This window comes from Pogoniulus pusillus, chromosome 4 (assembly GCF_015220805.1).
Source record: "Pogoniulus pusillus isolate bPogPus1 chromosome 4, bPogPus1.pri, whole genome shotgun sequence".
NCBI classification, from domain to species: Eukaryota; Metazoa; Chordata; class Aves; order Piciformes; family Lybiidae; genus Pogoniulus; species Pogoniulus pusillus.
Window position 1 is genome coordinate 9,785,224 of NC_087267.1, and position 27,300 is coordinate 9,812,523.

The 27,300-nt window shown below is 37.3% G+C and overlaps 1 protein-coding gene across 4 annotated transcripts in view; it reads left to right on the forward strand.

Moving 5' to 3' along the window:
- IMMP2L (inner mitochondrial membrane peptidase subunit 2) overlaps positions 1-27,300 on the forward strand; it is a 480,812-nt gene that overhangs the window by 305,896 nt on the left and 147,616 nt on the right. For all 4 annotated transcript variants that reach the window (XM_064142892.1, XM_064142893.1, XM_064142894.1 and 1 more), the window contains one exon: positions 12,339-12,404. In XM_064142892.1, the coding sequence (XP_063998962.1) occupies positions 12,339-12,404 (66 nt within the window). The remainder of the gene's footprint in view (positions 1-12,338; positions 12,405-27,300) is intronic.

The window sequence follows — 27,300 nt, forward strand, 5'->3', positions numbered from 1 at the left end:
GCAACTCTTCAGTTGCTACTGAACACAGGTCATAGGATCATAGGATGTTAGGGGTTGGAAAAGACCCAAAGAGATCATTGAGTCCAACCCCATTACCGGAGCAGGATAATACTATCTAACACAGATCATAGGGGAACACATCCAGACAGGCCTTGAAAGTCTCCAGAGAAGGAGACTCCACAACCTCCCTGGGGAGCCTGTTCCAGTGCTCTGTGACCCTTACAGTAAAGAAGTTCCCGCTTGTGTTGAGGCAGAAGTAGAGAAATGCTTTTGTAGCATGTAAGATTCTTTAAAAGGAGGCATAATGTTAAGAATCATACTAATTGATTATGCATAGATTAAATCATTTCTATCTAGCATCTCATGTGACAACCTGAGAATGATTTGCAGGCATTTGATTATATTTTGCAGCTTTCTGTGTCTTTCCTTTTGTTATGTGTAACAGAAGTAAGTCACATTTTGTTTCCATTTCACAGCAGACTATTTGGGCAGATATTGGAAAGATGAGTATGGTTCCTATGCAACAGCATAATGGTTAATGAAACAGTGAATGTATTATTGTTGTTAACTTAAGCATGGAAGTGCAGGTATTCGCATTCCTACATTTTGCTAACTTCTTATTTGGTAGATAAATATTTTTGTGTATGCCTTCAAAGTCAAAGGTTAAGGTAGAGAGTTTTTCAGCCATTTTGGAAAAGGTGAAGATAAGGTGAAATGGCCAGTTAAAACAGCAAGTAATTAATTGAGTCTCTCTGTTAACAGGAAAAAGGTCAAGTGCACATAACTATTGTGATCACAGTCTGCATTACAAGCAGCTGAGTCATTTAACCTCAAATTGGTTAGATTGGAAGGCTGAGGACCAATTAAATGAGGTTTTACTTCAAAATAGTAGCTATGCTTCTGAGATACTGTAGTATTTTGGAGGGTTTTTTGGAGTGATGTCAGATAATTGGGCAGTACCAATTAGTTTTATTGCAATGAAACTTTTTAATTAGTCTTTGAATTTTTCCTTTTTATTTTTTTAATTGTGCCTCTGTTTTAACTATCTCAAATTTTTAAATATCAATTTTAAATTAAGATATACTTGATTTTTCTTTCCTGTTTTTTTCTTTGTCCGCTATGTAGTGCTGAATGTTTTTCAGATTCACAGTTTTGATTATTGGATTGAAAGATGCAGGAATGATGTATCTAGTTTAAACTGGAGAGAGGCCATAGTTATCCACTGACAAAAATCCAAATTAATTGTGATAATCTTTCAACACTTATAAAAATGCTGAAAACCTTCCGCTGCTGGTATCTTGTCTCACAAGGAGGATACAACTATATAGCATGCTGTAGAAATACCACAGAAAGCTCAGCTGCTTTGAAAATACACAGATCTTTGTTTCCCTCTAACGCCTTCTTCATCTTAGTGTAAGAGGTCATTGCTAAATAATGTCTGGTACCAGAAGACACATTATTGGTGGGTTTTTATTATCCTTGGAGAGATACTTTCCTACTCTATTTTAAAACTCTACACTAGAGAGGAACTAAGGAAGGGAGCCTATGAGAATGGGAGAGAAGGAACAAGCATGGATAGCAACAGAACAAGGGGACACAATTCAAGCTGTGCCAGGGGAAGTATAGGCTGGGTGTTAGGAGGAATTTCTTCACAGAGAGAGTGATTTGCCATTGGAATGGGCTGCCCAGGGAGGTGGTGGAGGCACCGTCCCTGGAGGCGTTCAAGAAAAGCCTGGATGGGGCACTTTGTGCCATGGTCTAGTTGACTGGCTAGGGCTGGGTGCTAAGTTGGACTGGATGATCTTGGAGGTCTCTTCCAACCTGGTTGATTCTATGATATTCAAGAATTGCAGAGCTTGAGAGAATTGTTCACATGTTCTAATTATTACATGGCTATGTAGCAAAGTGTATGACTCCTTTACTGAGGCTTTGTGCAGGTCATGTGTACAGATTGTTGCTTTTCTTTAGAGATTGCTCAAAATCCATCATGAAGTTTCAAGGAAGCATTGGAGGTTATATGCAAATAGTATAAACTGTAATAACAATAAAATACTACCTTTCCAAGAAGGTGCCCATGCAATCTGTAATTATTATAAAACACTACTTTCAGTAAAAACAAAATGTTTTTGGCAGTGAGTAATTTTGCTTTTTAACAAAGGTTTGACTAAGAAATGCTAATGTAATGTGGAGCTAAATTAAGAATTATAGGATATTATTAGAAGTACAATTTCCCTCACATTTTTAATTATATCTTTGTACATATTTTCCACTGGAGCTGCTGAGCAAATCAGGCATCACTAGAACTTATGCCTAACACAGCTGCTGTCTCAAAGTACTTATTTTGTAAATTATGGCTGAAAAATGGTGAATGTTCGAAATTATTCATTAAACCACTATTTGTTAGGACTGGGACCTACTTCCTCCAATTTAGCCCAGAGGGAATCCAGGAGCAATTGAAGAATGTTTTCCATTGTTCTTATTATCAGCTAACAATGCCAAAATTACAGAAGATTTCTACATAACATTTCTGTTCGAAAAAAAATTGCTCATCTCTTTCAGTAGAAGTTATAACTCATCTATTTTCAATTGAAGTTATAACACTGTTTAAGGTCAAAACTCTTTCAGACACTGGTCCTGACAGACATCACAGACTCACATTCTGTAGTGTGGAATACCATTTGGAAAATGCCTCTTTAGCAGTTGAAGGGGGAGAAAGACAAAGGAGAAAAGACAAATGGCTTCAAAACTGGCAATAAAATTCCAGTATTTGAAACAAAAAGAAGGACCTTAGAAACATTTTATCCAAGCAAAATGATTAGACTGTTTATTTCTCATTCTATCAGTTGAAGCAAAAGTATGTTTAAGATCAGTCAATTCAGAAATAGGTCTTATCAGACAAACTTGTCATGTGTTTTGTCAATAAAATTACAGAACAACTAGATAAATAAGATTTTGATGCAGGCCACAGTGTAATATATTTGGTTTCTTCAAGACACCTTTTTGCTACCACTTAATATCCTGATCTAGAAAATTCCTTTTTGTGGAATTAACGTGGGACACATTAGACACATTTTAAGCAGGCTCAGTTTCACTGTGAAACTCTAGATATGGTTGGAGAAAACATATGTGGCCCGTAACGTTTCTAGGAGGTTGCTTTCTGATCCTAAGGTAGGTAGTAGTTGTGTAAACAGGCTTCACCATCATTGACAAGACTTGCAAGATTGCTTGCAGAGATAACCAGACAGTAAATAAAGGGGTGTCCATCTCATTACAGCATGATCAGAATAATGTGGTCACTATGAAAAATATGATTTACAAAATGTGAAGTGCAAGTAGTAGTCAAAACCTTATTGGTTAACTGTTTTAGTAAGTGTTTTTTACTAAGGAAAGATTTAGATGTCACCTCTTGTGTAATTTCGACAGTAGGTCTTAGGATGAAAAGCATGAGCTTTTTGCATGAGTATACAAAATAAATGGGGTATTAAGAAATAGCAGAGGTATTTTACATTGATCAGCCATAATAAAGCCAGGTTACTCTACTTAATTTGTTACTAAGTAGAGTAATAATCCAAGCTGAATAATCCTAGATTCTCATGTCAGTGTACCAAAAAGAAAATGGAAATGCTGGAGGAAGTTCAAAGTACGGTCACAAAAATGATGGCTCTGGAACTAAAAAACTAACTGTATGCTAAGAAGTTTAAACAATTCTAGCTGATGCATGCAGAAGAAATTTTAAGATGAGCTCTTTTACCTAAATGTTTCTGCATGAAGAAGGAATAAGGTGTTGAGAATTTCTCTGCCTTGGAGGAGAAGGCATGAAATTGAAATTGGATAAATACAGTTTTGAATATAGATGCAATTTCCTAATAGCAAGGATAATTAAACTTCTGAATAATTTTTCTGGATGCTAGTCTCATTGTCACTCAGAATGTTTCAGAGACATGATATCATAACCCTCTCTAAGAACATTCTGTAATAGAATTAGGCACTATCCAAAAAGACAGAAAAGCAGTTAATTAAGGTGATCTGGCATTAGAGCCCGCCTCTCTAGACAAGAGATGTTGTTTTTTAAGGCATCAGTGTCATAATGGTTCATATGTTTGAGTAAGAATAAAGCCAGTACATAGTTAGATTTGAAAAATAATTTCTCTTATAAGGCATTTCTTGTGGTTATCTAATCCTACCTACCACTAAAGGGAGATTCAAGTTGGGCCATGCTACTCAGCCACATCCGATTCAATTCTGAGTGCCTTTGTGATTTCCCAGCCTCCCTGGGCAACCTGTATCACTGCTTAACCACTTGCAGTGTAAGAATTTTTCTGATATCCAACTGGAATTTTCTTTGGTGTAATTCACAATGTTTCGTTACCTTCATCACCAGTTAGATAGGTGACAACAGCAGTTAAACATGTTGCCTCATCTTTGATCTGCACAAACTCTATTTCCTTAGCCACTGTTCTGTTACATTAGTCTTCTATTATTATTATTTCGGTGGTTCATCCCTTTTTTCCCAGTTGTGAGTATCTTTATTGTGTGGGTGGGTCCAAATTTGACACAGATATTATACCTGGATACATTTAATGCAGCAATTCCATGTAACATAAATTGACAAGAGAAATGACAGAGAAAACAGCTCTAGGTGTTTTCTGGGTTTCCAGAAGACTCAAGATGAAGTTAACCATTTTTTCATCCTGAAGCATTTCTCAAAATACCCAGAAGTTTAAATCAAATCTAAACTGAAATTTTTGATCAGACAGGAATTAGTTTTGAGAAATTAAGAGGTCACTAAGTGAATGGCTCAAAAGCTCTCCTTGTCTTGCTTTAGGAGTTGAGTCTTTCTTGATATCTGACGTTAACATAAATAAAAGCAGAAATAAAGTTCTGAAGAAGGTTTCATTTTGTTTATTTTATAACAACACATTGTTCATTCTTTCAGCTGTCTCCATGTAAATTATGATTGAATGTGAAGTAAACTCAGAATGATCAGAAGGCAAACTTCCAGGTGCTGCTTAAACATCTTTCTTCTATCTCCTAAACAATGAAGCCACGTGCCAACAGTAATATTCATACATATGCATACATAGAGATACATATAAACAGTCCAACCATTAATAATTGCTTATTATTTGTCCTGTTCTAGGGAATATTGTTGGTATCAAAAGTCTGACAGTTTTCAAAAGTGAGCACAAAACCTGTGTGGGTTGACCAAAGAATGGATGGATAATATAAAAACCGTGTAGGTCTAATTTAAGCTATCTGTTTGAAATATATTAGCTGCTTGTTCATTTTGAGTTCCCAGAATAATGCACATGCCCAGAAAATTTGAAGGGAAGGTGCTCATTGAAGGGGGGAAAAAATCTTGTATCTTGCAGAATTTACGTCATTGGAATTTACTGTTATTCAAATCCAATTTCTGTCTTTTTGTAATAGCTATTGTGCTGCTTTCTGTTGAAAGATACAATTGCTTTTGGTGTGCCTACACTATGTCTGAGCACCAAATGTTGTGTTTGATTGTTATCCAGAACTGATAGTCACTTATTTTTTTTAATTTATTACAGAGTCTGTATGCTCAGCAGGGAATGATATCACATAGTGTTTGGGGATACATGCTAGTATATAGAAATGAATCATCTTCCTTCACTTATCTTGCTGGGATCTTAAGATATAGCCTAAAAAAATGCTCGCTTGCTCTCTAAAAGCCTATATAAACTTCAGTTTCAAGCTCTTGAGCATGATTCACTGTGCACACTGAGAGGAATGTAGTCAGACAACTCAAAGAATGAGAGAAGGTCAAATAATACATACAAAAAGTAGAAATATTATGAAAATATCATGATCAATCACATATTAATTAGTTAATTGAGCGATTATTTACAGTTGTGCTAATCAGTGGCCAAATGATGGAAAGGAGAATGTTTAGAAGCAATATTGTGACTGAAGCACTCAGTTGCTCAGTCAGGAAATACGACAGCCTTCTAAGGATTGTCAGCATTTGTATCTGACATTTGCTTGCTAAACAGTGGATTTTCCTGCTGGTTGTGTCATTCTTCTTTTCTTATCTTGCAAACGTGCTTTGTAGTACTGCAGTCCCACACTGTTCAGTAGCGTTGTGTGTAGAATAACGGGTGGTTAGATAAATATGTGTCTGTATATCTATGCATTTTTGTAAGAGCATGCAATTAAAAATAAAACCATAAAGAAAGGATGAGGAGGTTCTCCTCCCCCTCTACTCTTCCCTAGTGAGACCCCACCTGGCATATTGAATCCAGTTCTGGACTCCCCAGTTCAAGGGGGACGGAGATCTACTTGAGAGACTCCAATGAGGGTTACAAGGATGGTTAAGGGAGTGGAGCACTGCCTTATGAGGAAAAGAACTGTTTGGTCTGGAGAGGAGGGGATTGAGAAGGGACCTAATAAATTTATTTAAATACATGAGGTCTGGATGTCAAGAAGGAAGGAACAATCTCTTCTTACTTGCAGCCTGTGATAGGACAAGGGGCAGTGGATGTAAACTACAACACAGGAAGTTCTATCTCAACATGAAGAAAAACTTTACTGTGAGGGTCATGGAAGAGGCTACCCAGAGAGATTGTGGAGTCTCCTTCTCTGGAGACTTTCAAGACCATTCTGGATGGCTTCCTGTGCAACCTGCAATAGATTATATAGTCCTGCTCTGGCAGGGGTGGGGGTTGGACCCAAAGATCTCCAGATGTCCCTTCCAACCCCTAACATTCTGTGAAAGGTTGTCAGTGTGTTCCTGAAATAGACCATTATCACTTTCTAGTAGAAATTCAACTATTTTTCTGGTCCTTCTCAAGAAATGACCTCTTCTTACGAACTTGTAAACTATTAGTATACTTCAGACTCTGGGTTTTGAGGATACATCACTGCTAAAACTCAGATGAAGCTATCTGATCAGTCTCCATATTAATTGGTATTTTCTCTCCATAATGACACTCAGTGTCTTCAGCTCTAAAAACCTGGTTTGGTTTGGGTTTTTTATGGCAAGGAAAATTAACTTTTTTAGCTCCTCTGCTAAAATGTATCAGCTGTAGAACTAAATGGGAGACAGCGGTTTCCTATGTATTCTGCTTTTATTTTTCATCAGTCGACAATTGGATAGATAAAAAGAGACCTGCTCCAGAATAGTGTGTAGGCTGAAGGTTAGATTATTGTGTCTTTAAGTACTTGTTTGTGGGTGAATAAGGAACAACATTTGTTTGTGGGTGAATCTGCCCAAATCACCTCTGCTTAACCCTTCTCTGAATTCTTTTTCAAATGAATGTGTGTTAGATTGGGGCAAATTGGAATATTTTAGTGAGGAAAAATTAGATTATAGGCTGTGAAAAGGAAACAGTGGTGATATCTACTTCACTCATAGGCTGGCTGAGATGTATAAAGACAAGAACACAAAACATAGAGAAGACAAAGCGGGGGTGCACGGGTCTCTGTTGCAGTTGGTGCCTGTGCTTTTTTCCCTGGGCTGCTTCTGTGTAACTAATCCTTCTGCTTTCTAACCCTCCTGGCCAATCCTCCAAACTCACCTTGCACATAAGGCATATGCTGAGATAAGGTAGAGAGGTGGAAAGAAGGCCAAAGGGTGGTTGGGAACTCCTCCTAAGGACTCTGATTTCTGGAGGGGAGTTGTGTTTCTATATTACCTTTAACTTGTATGTTTCTGTATATAGCTGTAAATATTATAAATACCTACTTGTATATTGTGCTAAGCTGTAAATATAAAGCTTCATTCCTTAATTTCCATCTGGCTGAGTCTAGTCTGAGTGATTTCACAAGAGTGGGGGTGGGTGGGTAACTCTCAAACCATCACAAAATGACTTAATGACTGAATGTGAGAGGCTTTAACCCAAAGTTAGTGACACAGGGATGATGTGGGCGGTTGGTTTTCTGTGTTTTGCCATGGTGGAATTGGTCATTGATTTTTATGAAATCTGGATGTAGTTGAGAACTACACAGTTCAAAGTCGCTATAGAATAATACAACATGTATGTTTAGGAGAAGAAACCAGGATTATTACCAAAAGCTAATTGTGGTAAATTGCTTATGCTGAGTCGATAAGACTGTACCTGGAAAACTACATGCAAACACATACTAAGTATCTAATTTCCACTTGGTAAATTGTTTATCTTAGAACTCTTGAGTTTTGATGTCATGATTCCTGTCTTTGTGGTGAGGGTAGGATTTCTTTGTTGCATTGTGCATAAACTTAAAGTTGTTGCTAGGGCAGAGTGAATTGTTCCATCGTCAGGAAGTATTTCAGTTAGATAGGTTGTATTTCTTTTGTTCTCCTATTTAAAGCCAGCCATTAGGTGACCTGTAGGTGAAGTTGCAATAATTATTTTGACAAAAGACATATTTATCAGTCTTGAATGCTGCACAGGCCATTGCTTTCTTTTTGTATTAAACAGTCGTCAGTCTCCTGAGGTCCTTTAACAGAGTATAGTGCTATTTGAAGAGAAATTGGTAACAATGAATTATCCTCAAACTTGATAGCTTGAGGGACACACTGCTAGACTTGCCTATTTTCCACTTTTCTTCGTGGAAAAGGAAAATTGACTGCAAGTGGAGTAGCCATTGAAGAAGTGGATTTATTTTTCCTTTTTCATTTTTTTCCTAGTGCATTCCTCATATGCTGCCAACTGCTCACTCACTTCTTGAAAATGTCTTTTAATGACATCTCTCCTCCTCATTTTCATATTTTCTGTTTGTTGCAAGCCAATAATTTATAAATAGGAGAACAGCTATGTAGCCTAACATATTTAAAGATGTTGCAGTTAAAAGGCTGTATTGTCTTAGCAATCAAAGGAAAGAAAATGAAACACCTCTAAAACAAAATGAAACAACTGAAAAGTAAACACAACTACACTTCTGCAGAACTAACTTTTATTAGGACTGCAGAAATTCAGCAGAAGTCTTCATCTTTTTACAGATCCTCTATCTTATTTCATGACTTTGAAAAAAAATTAACTAAAATGTTGAAAACTAGGCATATTTGTGGTATACTCTGGCTAATAAGAAGCAAATATCTTGTTTAAAGCAAACAGTCTGGCTAAGCTCTCTTAAATAGGCCAGGACTTGAAATAACATGTTTTTATTATGCTTAAAAGTGACAGTATCAGACAGAAGAATAAATTTAATAGGAAAAAAAATAACATCTGAAGAGCATGCTCAAAGGAAGAAAATTAGTGGAAACTCAAGATGTGTTTTAGCAGTCAAAAAACATTGATAAAACACACCCACCAGTTTTATTCAGAGTTGCATTGACCAGAACAAGTAAATAACTTACATTTTCATCTCCATTCAATTATTGTGGGATGACTAAATAGTGTGACTGAAGAGAGAGCAGTGAATGTTGTCTGCTTGACTTTGGCAAGATTTTTGATATTATCTCCCATAATGTCCTCATAAGTAAGGTCAGGATGTGTGGATTCGATGAGTGTACTGTGAGCTGGATTGAGAACTGGCAAAAGAGGAGAGCTCAGAGAGCTCTGATGGACATTGTGGAGTGATTCTGCTCTGGCAGGGGGGCTGGACCAGATGATCTTTTGAGGTCTCTTCCAGCTCCTGACACTCTGTGATTCTGTGAAAATACTTATCTAAAAGTGCCTGTGTTACTGACTGTTTTGAGCCTGCTGTTTAGCAGTTCTTTGTCATTTTAATGAATTGTAAAAAAAATGTTAGTTAAGTTTATTTTTAAACTACTTTGGATGCAAATATTAGGAATATTCCAGATTTAGAACAATGATGTACAAGGAATTCCTTGAAGTCTTTCCAATGAATTGTGTGTTTTGGTTAAATATGTCATGACCACAGCCAAGGAACCGCTCTTAGAGCAAATGGTCCTATCTCAGATTTAGAGTGATGTTTACTCAAGGTCATTACAATTTTTTTGCATGAGGCAGGCAAATTAAGGGAGAGGTCAGTAATTACATTACAATATATGCATACTAATCAACTCAAAGTGCTTACATGGGGAATTTCAAAGACCCTTTGAAAGCAAGTTGTTAAATTGGAAGAGAGTTTTGAAAGAGCAAACTTAAGATTTGTTTTCATTTGCTCTGTAAGAAACACTTCTTCCCATACATTATGCATTATTGTTTTCATTACTTGGATTTTAAAAGAAATTATTACAATCTGAATATAAATGAATTAAAGGTTAAATCAATTAACACTAAAGTATTTTTTGGCAAATATTTTTTATTTCATAGTAGATTATAATAATAGAGACTTTCTTAGACTGTGCTGTGGTTTGGTGTAAGATGTGGTCCATGCTCAAATGAGTGCATTGAAACCTCTTACAGAGCAGAATTGGAAAGTGCTGTGCGTGAGCATCCAAAACTTGATCAATTCCTCCAAAGACTGACATGTACAATGCTATAAAAATGCACCTTCTTAGCCTAAGAAAGAAAACCAAAGACAAGACTGAACTGGAATATGCAGCTCTTTGGTTTAAAATTAATGCTAAAAAAAATATTACTGTAAACGATATGATTTGGTAATTCCAGTGGTAATTGGGGAAGTAAACTATGGTCCTTAGGAATGTTCAGTGCTCCACACTGCTTTGTGATGAGAAGAGATTTCAGGCTTGGTAAAGTGTAAGGTGATACCATTTTTTCTAAATTCAAAATTATGCTTGTTGAATTTTATTTAATTGCCTTTAAATATACATACATTTCAAATAACATCGATGTGCACAAAAAGCCAAAACACTTCTAAAATGTTTGAAATAACCTTTTTAGCTTGATATTAAAGAAAACTGACTATGTCTGGATCTATTTTTAACTTTTGGAGCTGAAAGGGAAATGCAAATGTCTTCAGTCATGCAGCAGTGTGGGCAAGTTTTTCGCACAGACTCATCTCTGCTTTGCTTTTTAATGAGATGTGATCTTAGTGTGTGCTACCACTTGACCAGAGATGAGCTCAAAGTCTGTTGTGAAAATGCCATGGCCAGTGTTTTTAGGCATGAAAACTGTAATATCAAACTCTCGCGATTGAATGTCTAAGAGGCTGTAATTAAGAATTTCATAGAATCTACCAGGTTGGAAGAGACCTCCAAGATACAAAAGATAAATAATATGTAGAGCTACATCATTCCATTTGCATGCTGGTTTAGTATATAATTTTCTGCAGAAACCATTCTTTGCCTTTTTTTGCTTTCTTCTCTGTGATTCTGCTTTGCGTTACTCTCTTATCTCTTTCCTGACCATCTGCTGGCATGTCACGTCTATGAGGTTCAGGGAAGGAAGGCAAAGGGAGGTTGCTGGTAGCCCCTTTTGAGTTTGTCCAGAGGGGTCCTTGTGTTTTCTGAATTGTAAAATAATTGTACATGTATGTAAATATATTCTGTACATATATGTTGTATTTTATGCCTAGGTTTTTAGCTTACTTGTAAATATAGCTTCACTTTGCTTCCAAACCTTCTGAGCTAGTCTGGTGATTTTATTTTGGGAGTAATTTCAACCCAGCACATATGTCATTAAGAAGCTTTGGTTATAGCTGAAACTCGAAGAAAGTATCACAACTTTTTTAAAACATCCACAATTTTCTAGGCAAGGTTTGCCATTGGAATGGGCTGCCCAGGGAGGCGGTGGAGTGGCCATCCATGGAGGAGGCGGTGGAGTGGCCATCCATGGAGGTGTTCAAGAAAAGACTGGATGAGGCACTTAGTGCCATGGTCTAGTTGACTGGATAGAGCTGGATGATAGGTTGGACTGGATGATCTTGGAGGTCTCTTCCAACCTGGTTAATTCTATGATTCTACCTTAGTGACATGGTCTAGTTGATGTGGTGGTGTTAGGTCATAGGCTGGCCTTGATGATCTCAGAGGTCTATTTTAGCCTCAATAATTCTGTGATTCTGTAAATTACTGATAGATATTAATAAAATAGCAAGGTGGGTGTTGGTTTTTTTGGGGGTTTGTTTGTTTTGTTTTGCTTTTTCTTTCTTAAAGTGAGTGACATAAATGTTTAAACACAACAGGGTGAGGAATACTGGTTTTAATACATTAATCTCTGCCCTCTTTACTGGTAGTAGGGCATTCTACTTTTCATGTTGTGGAGTTCCTTTTTTATGTGATGAAAGGTATGCTGTGCTGTTTGTAAGCAGGTAACTTTTAGTATCTGCTTTTCAATGATGGTTTGCAATGAGAATGATTACTCGTAGTTTCACTTCACCATGCAGCACAGTGATTGATGCTATGTCAAGGAGAACATGGAATCTCCTGATTACTTTAATACTGTCTATTTCTTTGTGGAATTTCTTTTCATTTTCTTAAAACAACAGGAACATTACTCATTGTATAACCTTATTCCTTGTCTTAGGTCTCCTAGAAACCCTGAACAGAAGATCATTAAACGAGTGATTGCTCTTGAAGGAGACATTATCAAGTAAGTATTTTAAGCCTTAGTCTTTGAATCTTTATAGGAATAGTGCAGCTTTTCAGTGGATTTTAAATCAGTATCCCAGACAACAAGAACTTTCTAGTGTTTTCTGTTTACTCTTAACAGCAATGTAAGCATTGTACCTGTCTCCTTTTTAATGAAAGGAGATACACTACACAGAACTGCTCCCTCTCTCACAAAAGGTACATGGTTGACAAATAATGTGTGTTTCTTAGAATATTTCTGCCATGTATCAAGGCTGGTAATTGTACAGCAGTTTTCCAGTGAGATGATAGGTTTCAGGTTTTTCTTTCAGATATTCCAGCTACTGTTTAATACTGTGGTTGGACAAAAAAAAAAAAGTAAGGTGCTTTTAAAAGCTTTTGTTTATTTCCTTGTCTGTTTTTTTTTTTTGTGTGTGTATCTTTAAATTATTTTTTAAAATTTATTTTAGAGACAGAATCTTCCTAAATTACAGTCTTCACAGCAGTGTGTAGGAATCTGTTGGGAATATGGTGGAGCTGATTCAGAGTAAATTATCAGAAAAAAAGTTGTAGTGAGAGTAGGCTCTAGAGTACTGACAGGGAGACTTTCCTACTGGGACTGGATGGCAATAAATTACTAGTAGATGTAAATAAAAAGTTTCTGTGGAAACAGTAGTATTTATTTGAAAAGTTTGGCTTATTTTCCCCAGGTACAGAATAGAATTGGCATAAAACTGCAAGGGTGAATCCCTAGTTTCTCACACTAAGGTATGAATGACCCTGGGAGCTCTCAGCCAATATGGTAGATTGAGACTGAATTCATTTAAATAATGACTCTTGTTATGATGTAGAGAATACTTAAAGAGTATTTGGCAGCTGCAATTCAAACCAATGATTGCAGTGTGTTCTCAATGGGACCTAGTTAATAGCAGCAAGTGGTGAACTTTTGGGCACCAAGGAATATGTCCGTGTCTTTTTGGTTTGCCCTCTTGTGGGAAATGTAATTTCTGGTTTATTGAAAAATTCTCAGTCATTTCAGTTTCAGAAAGGAAAAGAAATTCTTATATCTTTGAATCAAAATATCTGAAGTGACAGACACTAAGTATATAATGTGATGTCTAAAAATTATGGACAGCTGCAGCTAAAATAATCTATCATTTTAAATAATTACAAACAGAGTAGTGCATGCTGCTGAATGATGCCTTTTATGGACCTATGCCCTTAATAAGGTACTCATTTATTGATGTAGTGATACTGGTGTTGTAATTCATATAAGTGATAAGACTGATATTTGTGATTCAGTATTCCTCGTTCATTTCTATAACAATGTAAGGCAACTTCAAGTGTCGCTTTTCACACTTCTATGTTATTAACTTATTTGTCTGAATTTTTGAAGATGAATGTAGTTCTGGCAACACTGAAGATATTCAGTAACTTAAATTCCAGCTGCAGGAAATTAATTATGCCATACATTCAAATACCCAAAGACTCTGAATTTTTCATTTACTTCTGGAGGTGTCGTTTGCCACATGGACAAAGGTGTGGAGCCTGGCAGAGAAAATGTGTGCAAAGCACTGATGACCCTCTAAGTTAGTGAGTCACTTGTGGACACAGAAAGCTGATGGTCCTCATTTGTCTTTGGCAAAACACGTTAGACTAATTTGTCCCTGTAGATATTTATTTTAGTAATTCAGGTGTGCATTTTCTTCTACTTGAATACATGAAAATTGCCTCCATGCTTTTTAAATTTAAGCTAAAGAATAAATTATTGGACTGTTATAACTTGGTTTTATCACATGCAACTATTCCCAAATTCTATGTGTAGAAAATATCAGTAATACTTGCCACTTTCATAGCACTAGAATAAAGTAAAAGCTTAGCTAATAGATAAAATGGCAAAGCTGGCAAGAGTTTTCTATAATGTGGGGGTTTTTTTGTAATGATGCTGCAAGTAAATACGTGATTAAGATATTTGTTACTGAAACAGGCAACTGGCAACTGAAAGCCCGTAGAGAAATCATAAAGAGAAGATTTTTGACTCTTATTTGATGTCCAAAGATAGTCTTTATTACAAACTGAAGAGACTTTGCTTTGATACCTTAAGATGTTTTGGTATATTGAATTATTTCTAATCAGCATAAAATGCCCTGAATGAAACTGAAAGTAACATGGACCATGTACAAAAATGTATCTGAAAATATGAGATTTTTCCCTGTCTTTTTTTTTTGGTGCAAGATGCACAGCTTATATACTGACCTTAGAGGAATGTTCAAACATCTTCTTTCCTAATATAAAGTCTTATTATGCCTGTATGCTAAAAACCGCAATTCATTATGCCTTGTTGTCTTTAGTACTCTGCTGATCAATTAGAATTCCTTCTTGCTGAGAAGTCATCCAGTCTCATTACAGAGCAATTGTTTCAGTTCCAAGGTACATACAAATAGGAATCATCACTTGGATAAAATCATGTTCTAGCATGTGTGTGCCTGTTTCTGGGTACAATGATTCTGCAGAAAGATGGTGGTTATACAGAGTTGTGTTGTGTTGGCCATTATATCTCTGGAAGGTCAGTGTCATGTACAAAGTCTGTTTTGCTCTGCAGATTTTGCTTGGTGTCATGTGATAGAATTCATACTTGCTTCCAATGGTAACTCTTCCAGTCTTTCATTGTGAAAAAAGGTTTGCAAATTGTCAGCTGAAAGGTGTTTTCATTTAGTGCTCCATGAGACAATATGGTCTGCGAGTCTGTAGTTATGCTTTCATAAGTGAGCAAATTATCTTTATTCAATGTATTTTGTGCATGATTAGGGTTAATTAGCCACAAGAATTCTGTGTTTGCATATTGTATAATTTAAAGTGTGTTAGTTAGCATTTCACAATTTGTTGATTACTGAAAGTAATGAAAGAACAATTAGGCAAAGCCATTAATAACACATGAAATGTTCCTTGTATTTTGTCCTGAGTTCAGGTGTTATGACTCTACAGCAGAAAAATCCTGGGTTTCAGTTCTTCTTTTCTGAAAGAATTGAATAAGATAAAAATTATCTCATTTTGAAAATAATGATAGACTTCTAGTTTTTTAAAAGGAATGGACATAAGAGATCTTTCAGAGGTCTGCTTTGACCTTTCATTTAGTAATTTTCAGGTCAGACATTAGGTCTACATAGTAGTTTACTTCCTGAGATACTCTATGAGGGATGGAAAAATGCTTCAAACTCACTGACTCAAAATCCTAGTATTTAAATTTTCTGTGCTTCTTTCCAATCTAATTGATAGTTCAGGAGTAATGAGCTTGGAAGTAAATCTCTGGAAGTGTGTGGTACGTGCCACACGCTTATAACAGGTAATTTAATTTGGGTAAGCTAGTAGAACTTCCTGCTCAAAAGAATTTAAAGAGCAGACAGAAAATAACTGTTCAGCCCTTGAGAATGAATCTACAGGTCAGCTTATATAGATAGTATGTGGAGAAAGTTCTTGACTGAGAGAGTGATTGGATACTGGAATGGGCTGTCTGGGGAGGTGGTGGAGTAGCCATCCCTGGGGCTGTTCAAGGCAAGATTGGATGTGGCACTTGGTGCCATGGTCTAGCCTTGAGCTCTGTGGTAAAGGGTTGGACTTGATGATCTATGAGGTCTCTTCCAACCTTGGTGATACTGTGATACTGTATTGCAAAGGGTAGCTCCCGTACGTGAGTTTCTGTTTTGTCTCCCATGAATTCACAGGAGAATTAACTTTAGGTAAGAAATCATTACAGTGGTTCCTGTAGACTGTTCAAATGATATTTTTTTTCCAAAGAAGGCCTTGTTTTAAAAGTCAATGTAATCCAATCTATTAAAAATCAATATTGTTTTTGTAAATCACATTGAGTAGCTCAAAATTAAGTTTATTAAAATTAATTTACCTTTAATACACTAGTGGAAATGAAAACATCTATTGTAATCTATCACAGATGAGTTAAGGTATGCTTTTAGTAACACAAATAAATGCAGGTTTGTGCAAAGTAAACCAAACCTGAGATTAAACTACCAACATTAAAAATTAAGTCTGTTCAGTAACTTGCTGTTTACCTTATGTATCACAAGTGCACAGGTCTGCAGGAACTTGGTGTGCTTCTTAGTACTGCACCTGAATTAAAAATAATTTCTGAGCCCCTAGGAAGAGCAATTTTAAAGTTTTATCCAAGGATGTTGTTAGGGTGTTTAAGAGGCAGTGTTCTAAGGACCAAAATGATGCTGCGTTTAATTGGTGCGCCTTGCAAAGCTGCTCTGAAGACGTGAACGAGACGATGTTCATCATTTCTCTAAGTGTGATAATGCAGAGGTAGTTCATTATGTAGACTGTAGGTCTAAACCAAGCTTCAGTAACTTCAAAAATTTTACTACTGTTTTTAACTGCAGAAACTATTTTCACAGAATGTTAGCAAGGACAGAGATGTAATGAGGTTTGAAAAAGGTGTAAAGTGTAAAATAAAGTCCATCAGCAGCTATTAGCTGCAGTAATCACAGTGTAACTTCTTTCTGTGTTAAAATATAACCCATACTGCCTCAAAATAGACTCAAAAATGTATTCATTCTGTACAGTTGAAGGAGAACCCTTTCAGTTTTTCTTGAACTGTTCATTACTCCAGGTCAGTGTTCGGTTACTTTTTCTTTCAGAGAGGAGGTGTTCAGGAGCCCTTCAGTATGAAAACAGCTCTGTTTCTTCTGAGACTTGTGACTGCTATTTGTTTTCAGAGGACCTAGGATAATTGCTCCACAAAGCACCTATTTTCATGCAGAGACTCTGAAAGGTGTTAGATTACACTAAAAATATTACTGCCTGCCTCTGGGAAGTAGAGCAGTCTTCAGAAAAACTCAGACTTTGCCAGTGTTGTGGCAGAAGTACATTTTAATACATAACATCTTCAGGGCAATGACACACCAGGAATGACATCCAGACCTTTGCCATTTAATGACACAGAAATAATTTTGTGTTCACTAGTATTATATGTGATGGTTTGGGTGTACCCCGCCACCCACACTTTTAGAAATACCCAACTAGACTCAGCCAGCTCTGGGAATGTAAATGAAGCTCTTTATTTACAGCTAGCACAGTATACAAGCAGATATTTACAGTATATACAGTTATAAACAGAAATATACAAGGTAAAAGGTAATACAGAAACATAACTCCCCTCCCAGAAACCTGAGTCCCCAGGAGTGGCTCTCAACCACCCCTGCACCTTCCCCCTGCCCTTCTAAACCTTACCCCAGTCCTAAGGAAGAAAAGAGGTTCAGCCAAGAGGTTAAGGAGCAAAGGTGAGTGGCAGGTGAGGTTAGGGAGATGCAGCTCAGCCAGAGCCCAGCCAGAGAGTGCGTGAAAATGGAGAGAGTGTTATCTAATGTTTTTCTTTCTTGTTCCCGTACATCTCAGCGAGACTGTGAGGGGAGTAGACATCACCACTGTTTTTCTTTCACAGCCTATGATCTACTTTTTCTCACCAAAACATTCTAGCCTGCTTCAAACTAGCACATTATAGTAAGAGTCTTGTTCTGTTTCTGCGCTCTTCCTACCCTGACAAAAAAATCAAAGACTTCTTGTAACTGTTCTGAGGTACTGGTGGTGTGGTAGGGTACTGCTTAAAATGGCATGAAGTTAGAATAGATAATTGGAATATCAGTAAAAGATATATCAAAATAGCAGGAATGAGAGTTGATCATGATGCACAGGCAATATTTATGTCTTTGTCATATTCCTTTCTTCCTCAGAATCCGTTGGTTTTGGGTTGTGAGTGTAGACCTGTGGATGTGGGGATCCACATTGTCAGGAGTGTTCGCGAGATGTGATTGTATTCTGGAGAGACACAGAACTGTCCTCAGAGATTACAAATTTTGCAACATTTTTCCTTTCAGCTTACAAGTCTTTGTATTATTCTGGCTTTGTGCTTTTTGTAGTTAAAAGATACAATAGCTACTCCTTAGGTGAAACCTTCACCTTCCAAAATATATTTATTTTGTAGCCATGTACACAAACCACATATCTTAGAGGATTTATGCACTTTATTTTGCTCTATTTTTTATTAGGTCAGAAGGATTTTTTTTAGCTAATGTAAGTTTTTTGTATGTTCCAGCTATACTTCTCGGCCATGACTCTTCAACACTGATCATATCCTCAAGTTTCCTGAACATTTTTCCTCAATTCTGATTCTATTTCCATATGCAGAGTCCTCACATGACTGGACTCCATTTTTTGAAAGGCAAATGATGGAAGTATATATTATTACAACAACTTTAAGCTATAAATATGAATTGGTAAACTGGACATGAAGATTTTCTGTATCCATAATGAATTTCTAAGTATCTATAGATCTTTATGTGTAGTAATGAAAGTCTGCAAAGCTGTATTTCTAAAATTTGTCATACTTACTATAAAATATGGACAAATTATTTTGTTTGCATTAGATTTTGGTTGCATAATATTTGAGGAAGTGTCAAAGAGGCAGAAAGAATAAGAGCAGGTAGTTCAATTTGAGGAAAAAACCCAAACTACTATATTTTTTTTTTCAGAAGATGCAGGTTAAAATACTTTTTCACATAGGCAAAACCCATGAAAATTGGGGAAAAAAGGAAAATATATAATTTTCACCATTGATTTTTTTTACCTTTTTTTTTTTTCCACATGAAAAACATGGATGTTAATATTATAGCTGTGTTTACCCATTGCTCCATGCAGTAAGTTCTTAATTCCTTTAATATCCAGAAGATTTTAAAGCGATACTCTTACGAATACTGGTAGCAGCAGTACTGACCATATGTATTACCAATAACATTTCTCTGATATTTCAGTTGGTTTAATTTGTAAAAATACCTCAAAAACAATGGAGTCATAATGCAGACCCAGTGTGACCTCTGGAACTCTTTACACTAGTGAAAAAAGCCCAATGTAATATGATTCTCTGAGACTGTACAGAAATTGCAGTGTTATCATATATGGGGGGTGGCCTCTTCTCCCAGGCAACCAGCAATAGAACAAGGGGACACAGTCTCAAGTTGTGCCAGGGTAGGTGTAGGCTGGATATTAGGAAGAAGTTCTTCACAGAGAGAGTGATTTCCCATTGGAATGGGCTGCCCAGGGAGGTGATGGAGGCACCGTCCCTGGAGGTGTTCAAGAAAAGCCTGGCTGAGGCACTTAGTGCCATGGTCTAGTTGATTGGTTAGGACTGGGTGCTAGGTTGGCCTGGATGATCTTGGAGGTCTCTTCCAATCTGGTTGATTCTATGATTCTATGATATCCTATTACTTCTGAAGTGAGGAGGTTTAATTTGGACAACAGCGAGACAATAAAAGAGATGCCATCAATAAGACTAGTTTTCATGGAGTTACCATTCAGACTAGTTATTAAAAACCCCAAAATACTAAAAATTGAGTGTGCAATTGCAATTGCAGCTCAGTTGCTCTCTGTTAGTACGCATCTGAAGCAAAACACAAATGGCAGCTGCATATACAGGAGAGAAAAAAGGTTTCAATTTTATTTCTTACTTTAAAAAATGGTTTTGGTTGGTGTTTAATTAGGTAAGTCACACTCTAAAATTCAGAAAGGAGCATCTTTTTTAAGGTAGCATGTCTGTGAACACTGCATAACAAGTCTCAGTAGTGTTCAAAGACTATTTTAATCTGCCACAGTAGTAAACAGCAGGGAAGTTTTTAAAATACTCTGTAGGCACCTTGGAGTAATGTTTCTTGCAGCTTTCAATATATCCTTGTAGTTATGCAGCTCATAGTTATGTGAAGTATATACTCCAGTATATGCAAGAAGTGTGTCTTCAGACTCTTATTGCCGGCATTAACTGTAGCTGTGCAAAAGACCAATCTGTCTTGTGCTAAGATGTTGCAGAATTAAGGAAAAAAGAGGCAGACAAGCACTTTACATCTTATCATTAAAAATGAGAAAGATAGGAACCTAAGTCTGGGACAGGAGGTGGGAAAAGTGCTGTTGAAGTCTGTATTGTACTTGCACCTAAGTGCATGTAATTTCTGCTGGTTTGTCTCAGTCTTGGTCAGTTATGAAGTTCTCTGCAGTGCAAGTATCCAGCAGAATGATGGTCACCATTTTACTTCTCCTGACTGGCTTTCATGTGCTGAACACTGAGTAGAGGCCAATGTAAGAATGGATAATACTATTAATAGGCAGCTCTTTATTTTCTACAAAATTATATTCATAGAATCAATCAGATTGGAAGAGACCTCCAAGATCATCCAGGCCAACCTAGCACCCAGCCCTAGCCAGTCAACTAGACCATGGCACTAAGTGCCTCATCCAGGCTTTTCCTGAACACCTCCAGGGACGGTGACTCCACCACCTCCCTGGGCAGCCCATTCCAATAGCAAATCACTCTCTCTGTGAAGAACTTCCTCCTAACACCCAGCCTGTGCTTCCCCCAGCACAACTTGAGACTGTGTCCCCTTGTTCTATTGCTGGTTGCCTGGCAGAAGAGACCAACCCCCACCTGGCTACAACCTCCCTTCAGGTAGTTGTAGAGAGCAGTGAGGTCACTCCTGAGCCTTCTCTTCTCCAGGCTAAACAACCCCAGCTCCCTCAGACACTCCTCACGGGGTTTGTGTTCCAGGCCTCTGAGCAGCTTTGTCACCACTCTCTGGACAGTATCCAGTATCTCAATATCTCTCTTGAATTGAGGAGCCCAGAACTGGACACAGCACTCAAGGTGTTGCCTGACCAGTGCTGAGTATAGGGGAAGAATAACCTCCCTTGTCCTGCTAGCCACACTGTTCCTGATCCAGGCCAGGATTTCATTGGTTGTCCTGGCCACCTGGGCACACTGCTGGTTCATTTTCAGCCTACTATCTACCAGCACCCCCAGGTCCCTTTTTTCCTGGCTGCTCTCCAGCCACTCAGTCCCCAGCCTGTAGTGCTGCTTGAGGTTGTTGTGGCCAAAGTGCAGAACCCTGCACTTGGCCTTGTTATCTCTCATCCCATTGGCCTCTGCCCACCTATCCAGCCTGTCCAGGTCCCTCTGCAAGGCTCTCCTCCCCTCCAGCAGATTGACACCTGCTCCTAGCTTGGTGTCATCTGCAAACTTACTGATGCTGGACTCAATCCCCTTGTCCAGATCATCAATAAAGACATCGAACAGGACACGTTCTATGATGTTGAGGCCTTTCCATAGGTTTTAAACACAAACACAAGCAGAGATGTGATACACACAAATGCTGGTTTAGTAAAAGAAAAACATTATTGTGTCATAGACCACACATATACTACGTGTCCAGTTTTGTGCAAGGCATTGACAATCTGAGCAATTCTGTACACTTTCCTCCTGTAAGCTGAAAGGACAATTTTTATTAGTTTGAGCAGTGTTAAGATGAGGGATATTATGTTTGCAAACTTGAGTAAAAACATACTGAAACAGGAGAGCCAAATTTGAGCAATGTTAATAAATCCTACCAGTTATTTCATTTTACAGCAGTGCAAAAGTCCTCTTTCTGTCGTACTTCAATATATCTAGGGTGCTGGACACAGCCAGTGACGTGGTGAGAGTTTTATCCACCTAAAAATAATGAGCAGAAAATGAGCTTGCAGACTACTCAGTATGAGGTTGTTTCATTTTCTGCATCATTATCTTGGCTTCACAGTCCCAAATGATGACTTCTGGTTTGTCAATTTGATGTTTTGTTTTTGTCTGAATTCCTTTGTCTGCATTGAAGGAAGAATTAACTTGACTGTTTTCAAGTTATCAGATAACTGCAGGTGACTGAGTTGGTAGTTTTGAAAAGGTATTGGTTTTCTCTCCCCCACTTCCATACCTTCATATGGTCTTCCCTCCTTCCTTCCACTCCCTACTACTGGAGATACTGCTCCCTCACACTATTTATTTAAGCTGTGTACGTGATGCTGCTCCGATATAGTGAAGGAGATTAGTTTCCAGTTCCTCTCAAGTGATGCAATTGCATCACTTTGAAAGCTGTGTATGTATGAAAAACACATACTTTACTTCCAAACTGGATTTTTTTTTCTTTTTGTTCTTAAAGCTCATCTTTTTATTGCTTTCCCCTGGGCTCCCTTTTAGAACTGCTGAAAGCAGCTGAAGTGAACACCGTATACTTGTCATTGCAGTCAGCAACCACATGTTTTCTTACCAACTCCAGCTGAAGCGCAGCCATTGTCTTAAAATTCACTTGAACTGCTGGTTGTGATCATCTGAAATACTCTCAAGAATCAGACTCTCAGGCAGTGTGAACTATGATAGCTGTCTTAATGTCAAGGGAGCTAAGCTAATTTAGTCTATAATCAGGTTAAAACACTTTTAAGGATAAGAATATATGGAAAGAAAAAAACCCAAACCAAACAAACCACTTCTTCAAAGATGTATAATGGTTTTTAACTTTTCACATTTTTCCATTGAGTTTACTAAGGAATATGGAATTCTACACAGAATGAACTAATCATAGAATCAACCAGGTTGGAAGAGACCTCCAAGATCATCCAGTCCAACCTATCCCACAGCCCTAGCCAGTCAATTAGACCATGGCACTAATGATGATATATATAAATTTACAAAAATTATGTAAACTTTTCCAGTTATTTGCTTCTTTTCTTCATTAGATTTACAGCCTCACAAAGTTTTGAATGCCAGTGCATATTTTTCTAAGCAATGTTGGCTCTCCCTATGCAATAATTGTCAATGTTTCAGTTTGAAATATTTGAAATAATTGTTTGCTATTATGTAAAGCTTGCAAATATAAGTTGGTTGAAGTATTAATTGTAAAGTGTTCATTTAAAAAGATGCCTCCATAGACTTTCACTACAAACTGATCTTGAAATTAGGGCCTGAAATAGTTCACAGTAGCAGAACTAATAAGATTTTGAAATTGATCACCCCAGTGGTTATGAGATTCAAATGAGAATGGGAGGGAAAATGACTATTATCTTTTTTCATTATTATAGAACAGGCTATTGTTGACATTCTGCTGCTGTGGAGTAAATTGTGTGATCACACTGCAGTGTATTTTGGGTATAATGGGTAAGAAATCATTAAGTGGGGTCTCTGGCATCTGTGCATAGGGGAGCCACAGATATTTTCTGCTTTGCTGCAGTCTGTTGACAGCGATTGCAAAAATAATTTCTGCTGGCTGACCATTATGCCACAAGCTTTTTAATATGCAACCAGACATATATTATGATAAGCTGTATGTCATGTATTTTTAGAACTTCAGGTATATCCCAGTTAGCATTTTCAATGACTAGGTTTCAATTTTGTATATATAATGAAAACAAGTTAAAATTTAATCATTGATGTAGCACGAATGGAAGCAAGTGATAAATGCTCAAGAAGATTGTACTAGGATTTGAAATAATTGAAAGACAAAATCAGTAAAGGTGGGAGTATAATAAGTGATGGACCTCTAGAAGAGATAGAATAATGGGTAAGGAAATCAATGAACAGATGAGAAATCAGTGCATAGCTAAAAAAGAAAGATGACCTTTAATGGATTTCAGGGAACTGACTTGGTGATTGACGAAATTAATCACTGTTACACTGCTAGTGCAACTTTCTGTGAAAAAAAGAACAGCAAAAACCCCACAACAAAATTGCCCATATGCAACATAGTGGAAATGGATGGCATATATAACTATATGCAGCAGTATCATGTGTCTATTCAGGACTATTATGGGATGTGTTTTGTCATCTTTCTGATAAAGTATATGTAGGTGTGATCGCATTTAAAAGAATTTAGATTTCTAGTAATAAAAGTCATTCTACTGTTTCTAAATCTCATGCAGTAGTTAAAACTTAATTAAGCAGGTTTTCAAGAATGAGGAATAGAGACCAAGTTCATAAACCAGATAGATATGCTTTGTAAATGAAGAAGAAAGCTAATTAAGCCAAGCATAGCAACATAATATTAATTTTTAAAAACAATTCAAGCATATTTGTAGTAAATCTTGCCACAGCTATTGCATATTTCCTAATGAGTTATTCCACAGTTTAGGTTCAGCATCTCTGCTGCCAACACTCCATAGCCAGGTAAAAAATTGTATCCTCAGGCATTATGCTAATGTTTGTTTCAACACAATTAACTGTTTGAGCCAAATTTATGAGAAGGGCAAGAGTAACATAAGGAATTTGTAGGTACAGAATATTTTTCATTCCTGCGTAAGCTTTACTCAACTGATGTTAATTCTAATTGCAAAGAGACAGAGGTTAATACAAAATGCTTTCTGGCCCCTATCAAGAGCTCTCTCACCTGGGATAGAAGTGAGCTAAATTTTGTCATCTATCTGGAAGGCAATTAAGGGAAATAGCGAACTGCTACATTTCCTTCCCTATGAAGACAAAGTTCAACTACTTGTTTTTACATTGTCAGATTTAGATAGTTCAACTGAAAGCACTTTTTGCTTTTGTCTGCAGTATTTGTTTCCTCAAACTACTAAAAAAATCTTCAACATTTTGAATTATTTGAGATGTGACAAACCTGCTAGGATGTTGCTGCTTTAATTTGCTTTCTCTATTTCTCTGAAGAAAGCTTTAGTTTCCTTATGGGTTACCGAGAGGTCCCTAATTCTTTTCTCCTTCTGGTGGGAAATATTGATAGTGTTTGAGCAGGCTGAGTTACATTAGCTTTAGATATTTTCTTTTGGGATCTCTGCTACACACAATCTGAAAATTTGGGTCAATTTCTGAAATAATAGCAAACGCCTGAGGACTATTAACCAATCTGTTTCTCTCCATCAATTAAAATACTTTTTTTTCCAAAGAATATAAAGGTACAATGGTTCTGTGATTCTCTGAGCTAATAATGATTTTTTTCTTGATTATTTTCCTTCCAACTGGGCCACACAAACTGCTTTGATGTTATAATTAGTAGCATTCTTAATCTTCTTTTTGTCATTCATGCTTGAGATGATGCAAACGTGGGCAAAAATGGTAGCTATATCAGGAATGCTACGTAAATGTCTACTGATTTTTGTAGAAGGCTTCTTAAAATCCAGACTATTCTCTGTGTTGTGTAAAGGCTGAGCAGACAGGCTTAGCTGTGAGATCCATAGCTGATAGCATGCACACATTTAATAAAAAAAAAAAAATCACCTTTTAAAAATTATTATTAAAGCAAAATAAACATTAAAAAGAGGGAGACAAGGAAAGAGAAGAGGAGAGAAAGATACACCAAAGACCACCTAGGAAGGAAGGGACTGGATCATCCCCAGGCAAGACTCCTCTTGCCATCATTTTCTCTAGTGTTGCAGATGCTCCCCATAGCACTTTCCACAATGACTATATCAGTACAGCTGGACAAGCTTGCTGTCCCAGCTGGTTTCTCTTACACATTGGTGTTGACTCTGTTGTCAATGGCACACCAATCAGGTGCAGATATTGCACTCATTTAACTGATCGTGAAGTCCTGTACATGTATATTTCTGAATATTGTTTCTGGGGTATTTAAATAAGTATCTGCTAATGTTATCTACTGTGTTCTATATGTCCCTGACAATAAAGTTGTAAAGCAGAAATTAGAATGTGAGAGGTGAAAGAGAGGCAAGAATAAAAAAAGATGGCTAAAACCCCAATATCAGAGACCCATTAAAGTTTTGCAGTTTGATGACACAAGGCTGATTTTACAAGGTAAAAGTATTTCCCAGCAATGTTGGGGCATATCAGGGTGCTGGCTAACAGCCATCTGAACATGAGCCAGGAGTGTACTCAGATGGCCAAGAGGCTAGCACTGTCCTGGCCTATATCAGGCACAGTGTGGCCATCAGGAGTGGGGAAATAATCATGCCCCTGGTGAAGCCACACTTCATATACTGTGGTCAGTTTTGGGCCTCCAAGTACAAAAAAAATATTGAACTGCTGGAGCAGAGTACAGAGAAGGGCATCAAAGCTGGGGAAGGGTCTGGAGAACATCTTATGAGGATTGTCAGAGGGAACTGGGATTGTTTAGTCTCAAGAATAGGAGGCTGAGTGGAGACTCCATTGCTCTCTGCAACTACTTGAAAAGAGGTTGTAGTGAGGTGAGGGTTGGTTTGTTCTCCCTAGTGTCACATCATGGAACAAGAGAAAATGGCCTGAAGCTGTGCCAGGAGAGGTTTAGATTGGATATTAGGAAAAAAAAAAATCTTTCCTGGTAGTCAGGCATTGTAATAGGCTTCCTGGGAAAGTGGCAGAGCCACTGTCCCTGGAGGTGTTCAGGACTCATGTGGATATGGCACTCTGGGACATGGTTTAAGGCCATGGTGGTCTCAACCTGAAAATTGGACTTGATGATCTTCAAAGGTTTTTTCCAACTTAAACGATTCTGTGATTGTATATTAGTGAAAGAATGCAACATCAAAAGCAGACTTCAGGGCTGCAAATAAATCTTACAGGGTTGTAAAGGAAGTGCCCCTAATATTGCAAACTTTGAATTTAAAGCACAGAGCAACATATGTACCTTTCATTTTTCTGTGTGTAATGTGAATTTTTATGATAATGATAAAAAAGAAACCCCAGACCATTTTGTAAGTAATTTGAGCCTCATAAATTCTGCATGGACAGAGCTAACCATTTAAAGTAGAAATACCTTCATCAGTTAATTAGCTGGTGTAATACAGAGTAATTAATTCTATAACCCTCCTTTCTTTTCATTTTTAGGCAGCATTTTAGGCAACTCTGTTTTCTCTTCTCTTCACCCTGCCCTCACCCCCATTGCTCATGCATCCTCTACACATCTTTGTACCAGTGCTGGTCAGTCTGCATAGGTAATTGTGTTCCATTCCTTTGCATCCTTTCATGTACAAAATAGATTTTGAGGCATCTTGTGGAAATATTTACAGATCTGTATGCACTACTCCTTTATGCACAGGCTCATGAAGATAATTTTGTGTATGTTGGACATCTACTCTTTGGCCCACAATTATCTTTTACTAGAGTCAAACAAGTTTGT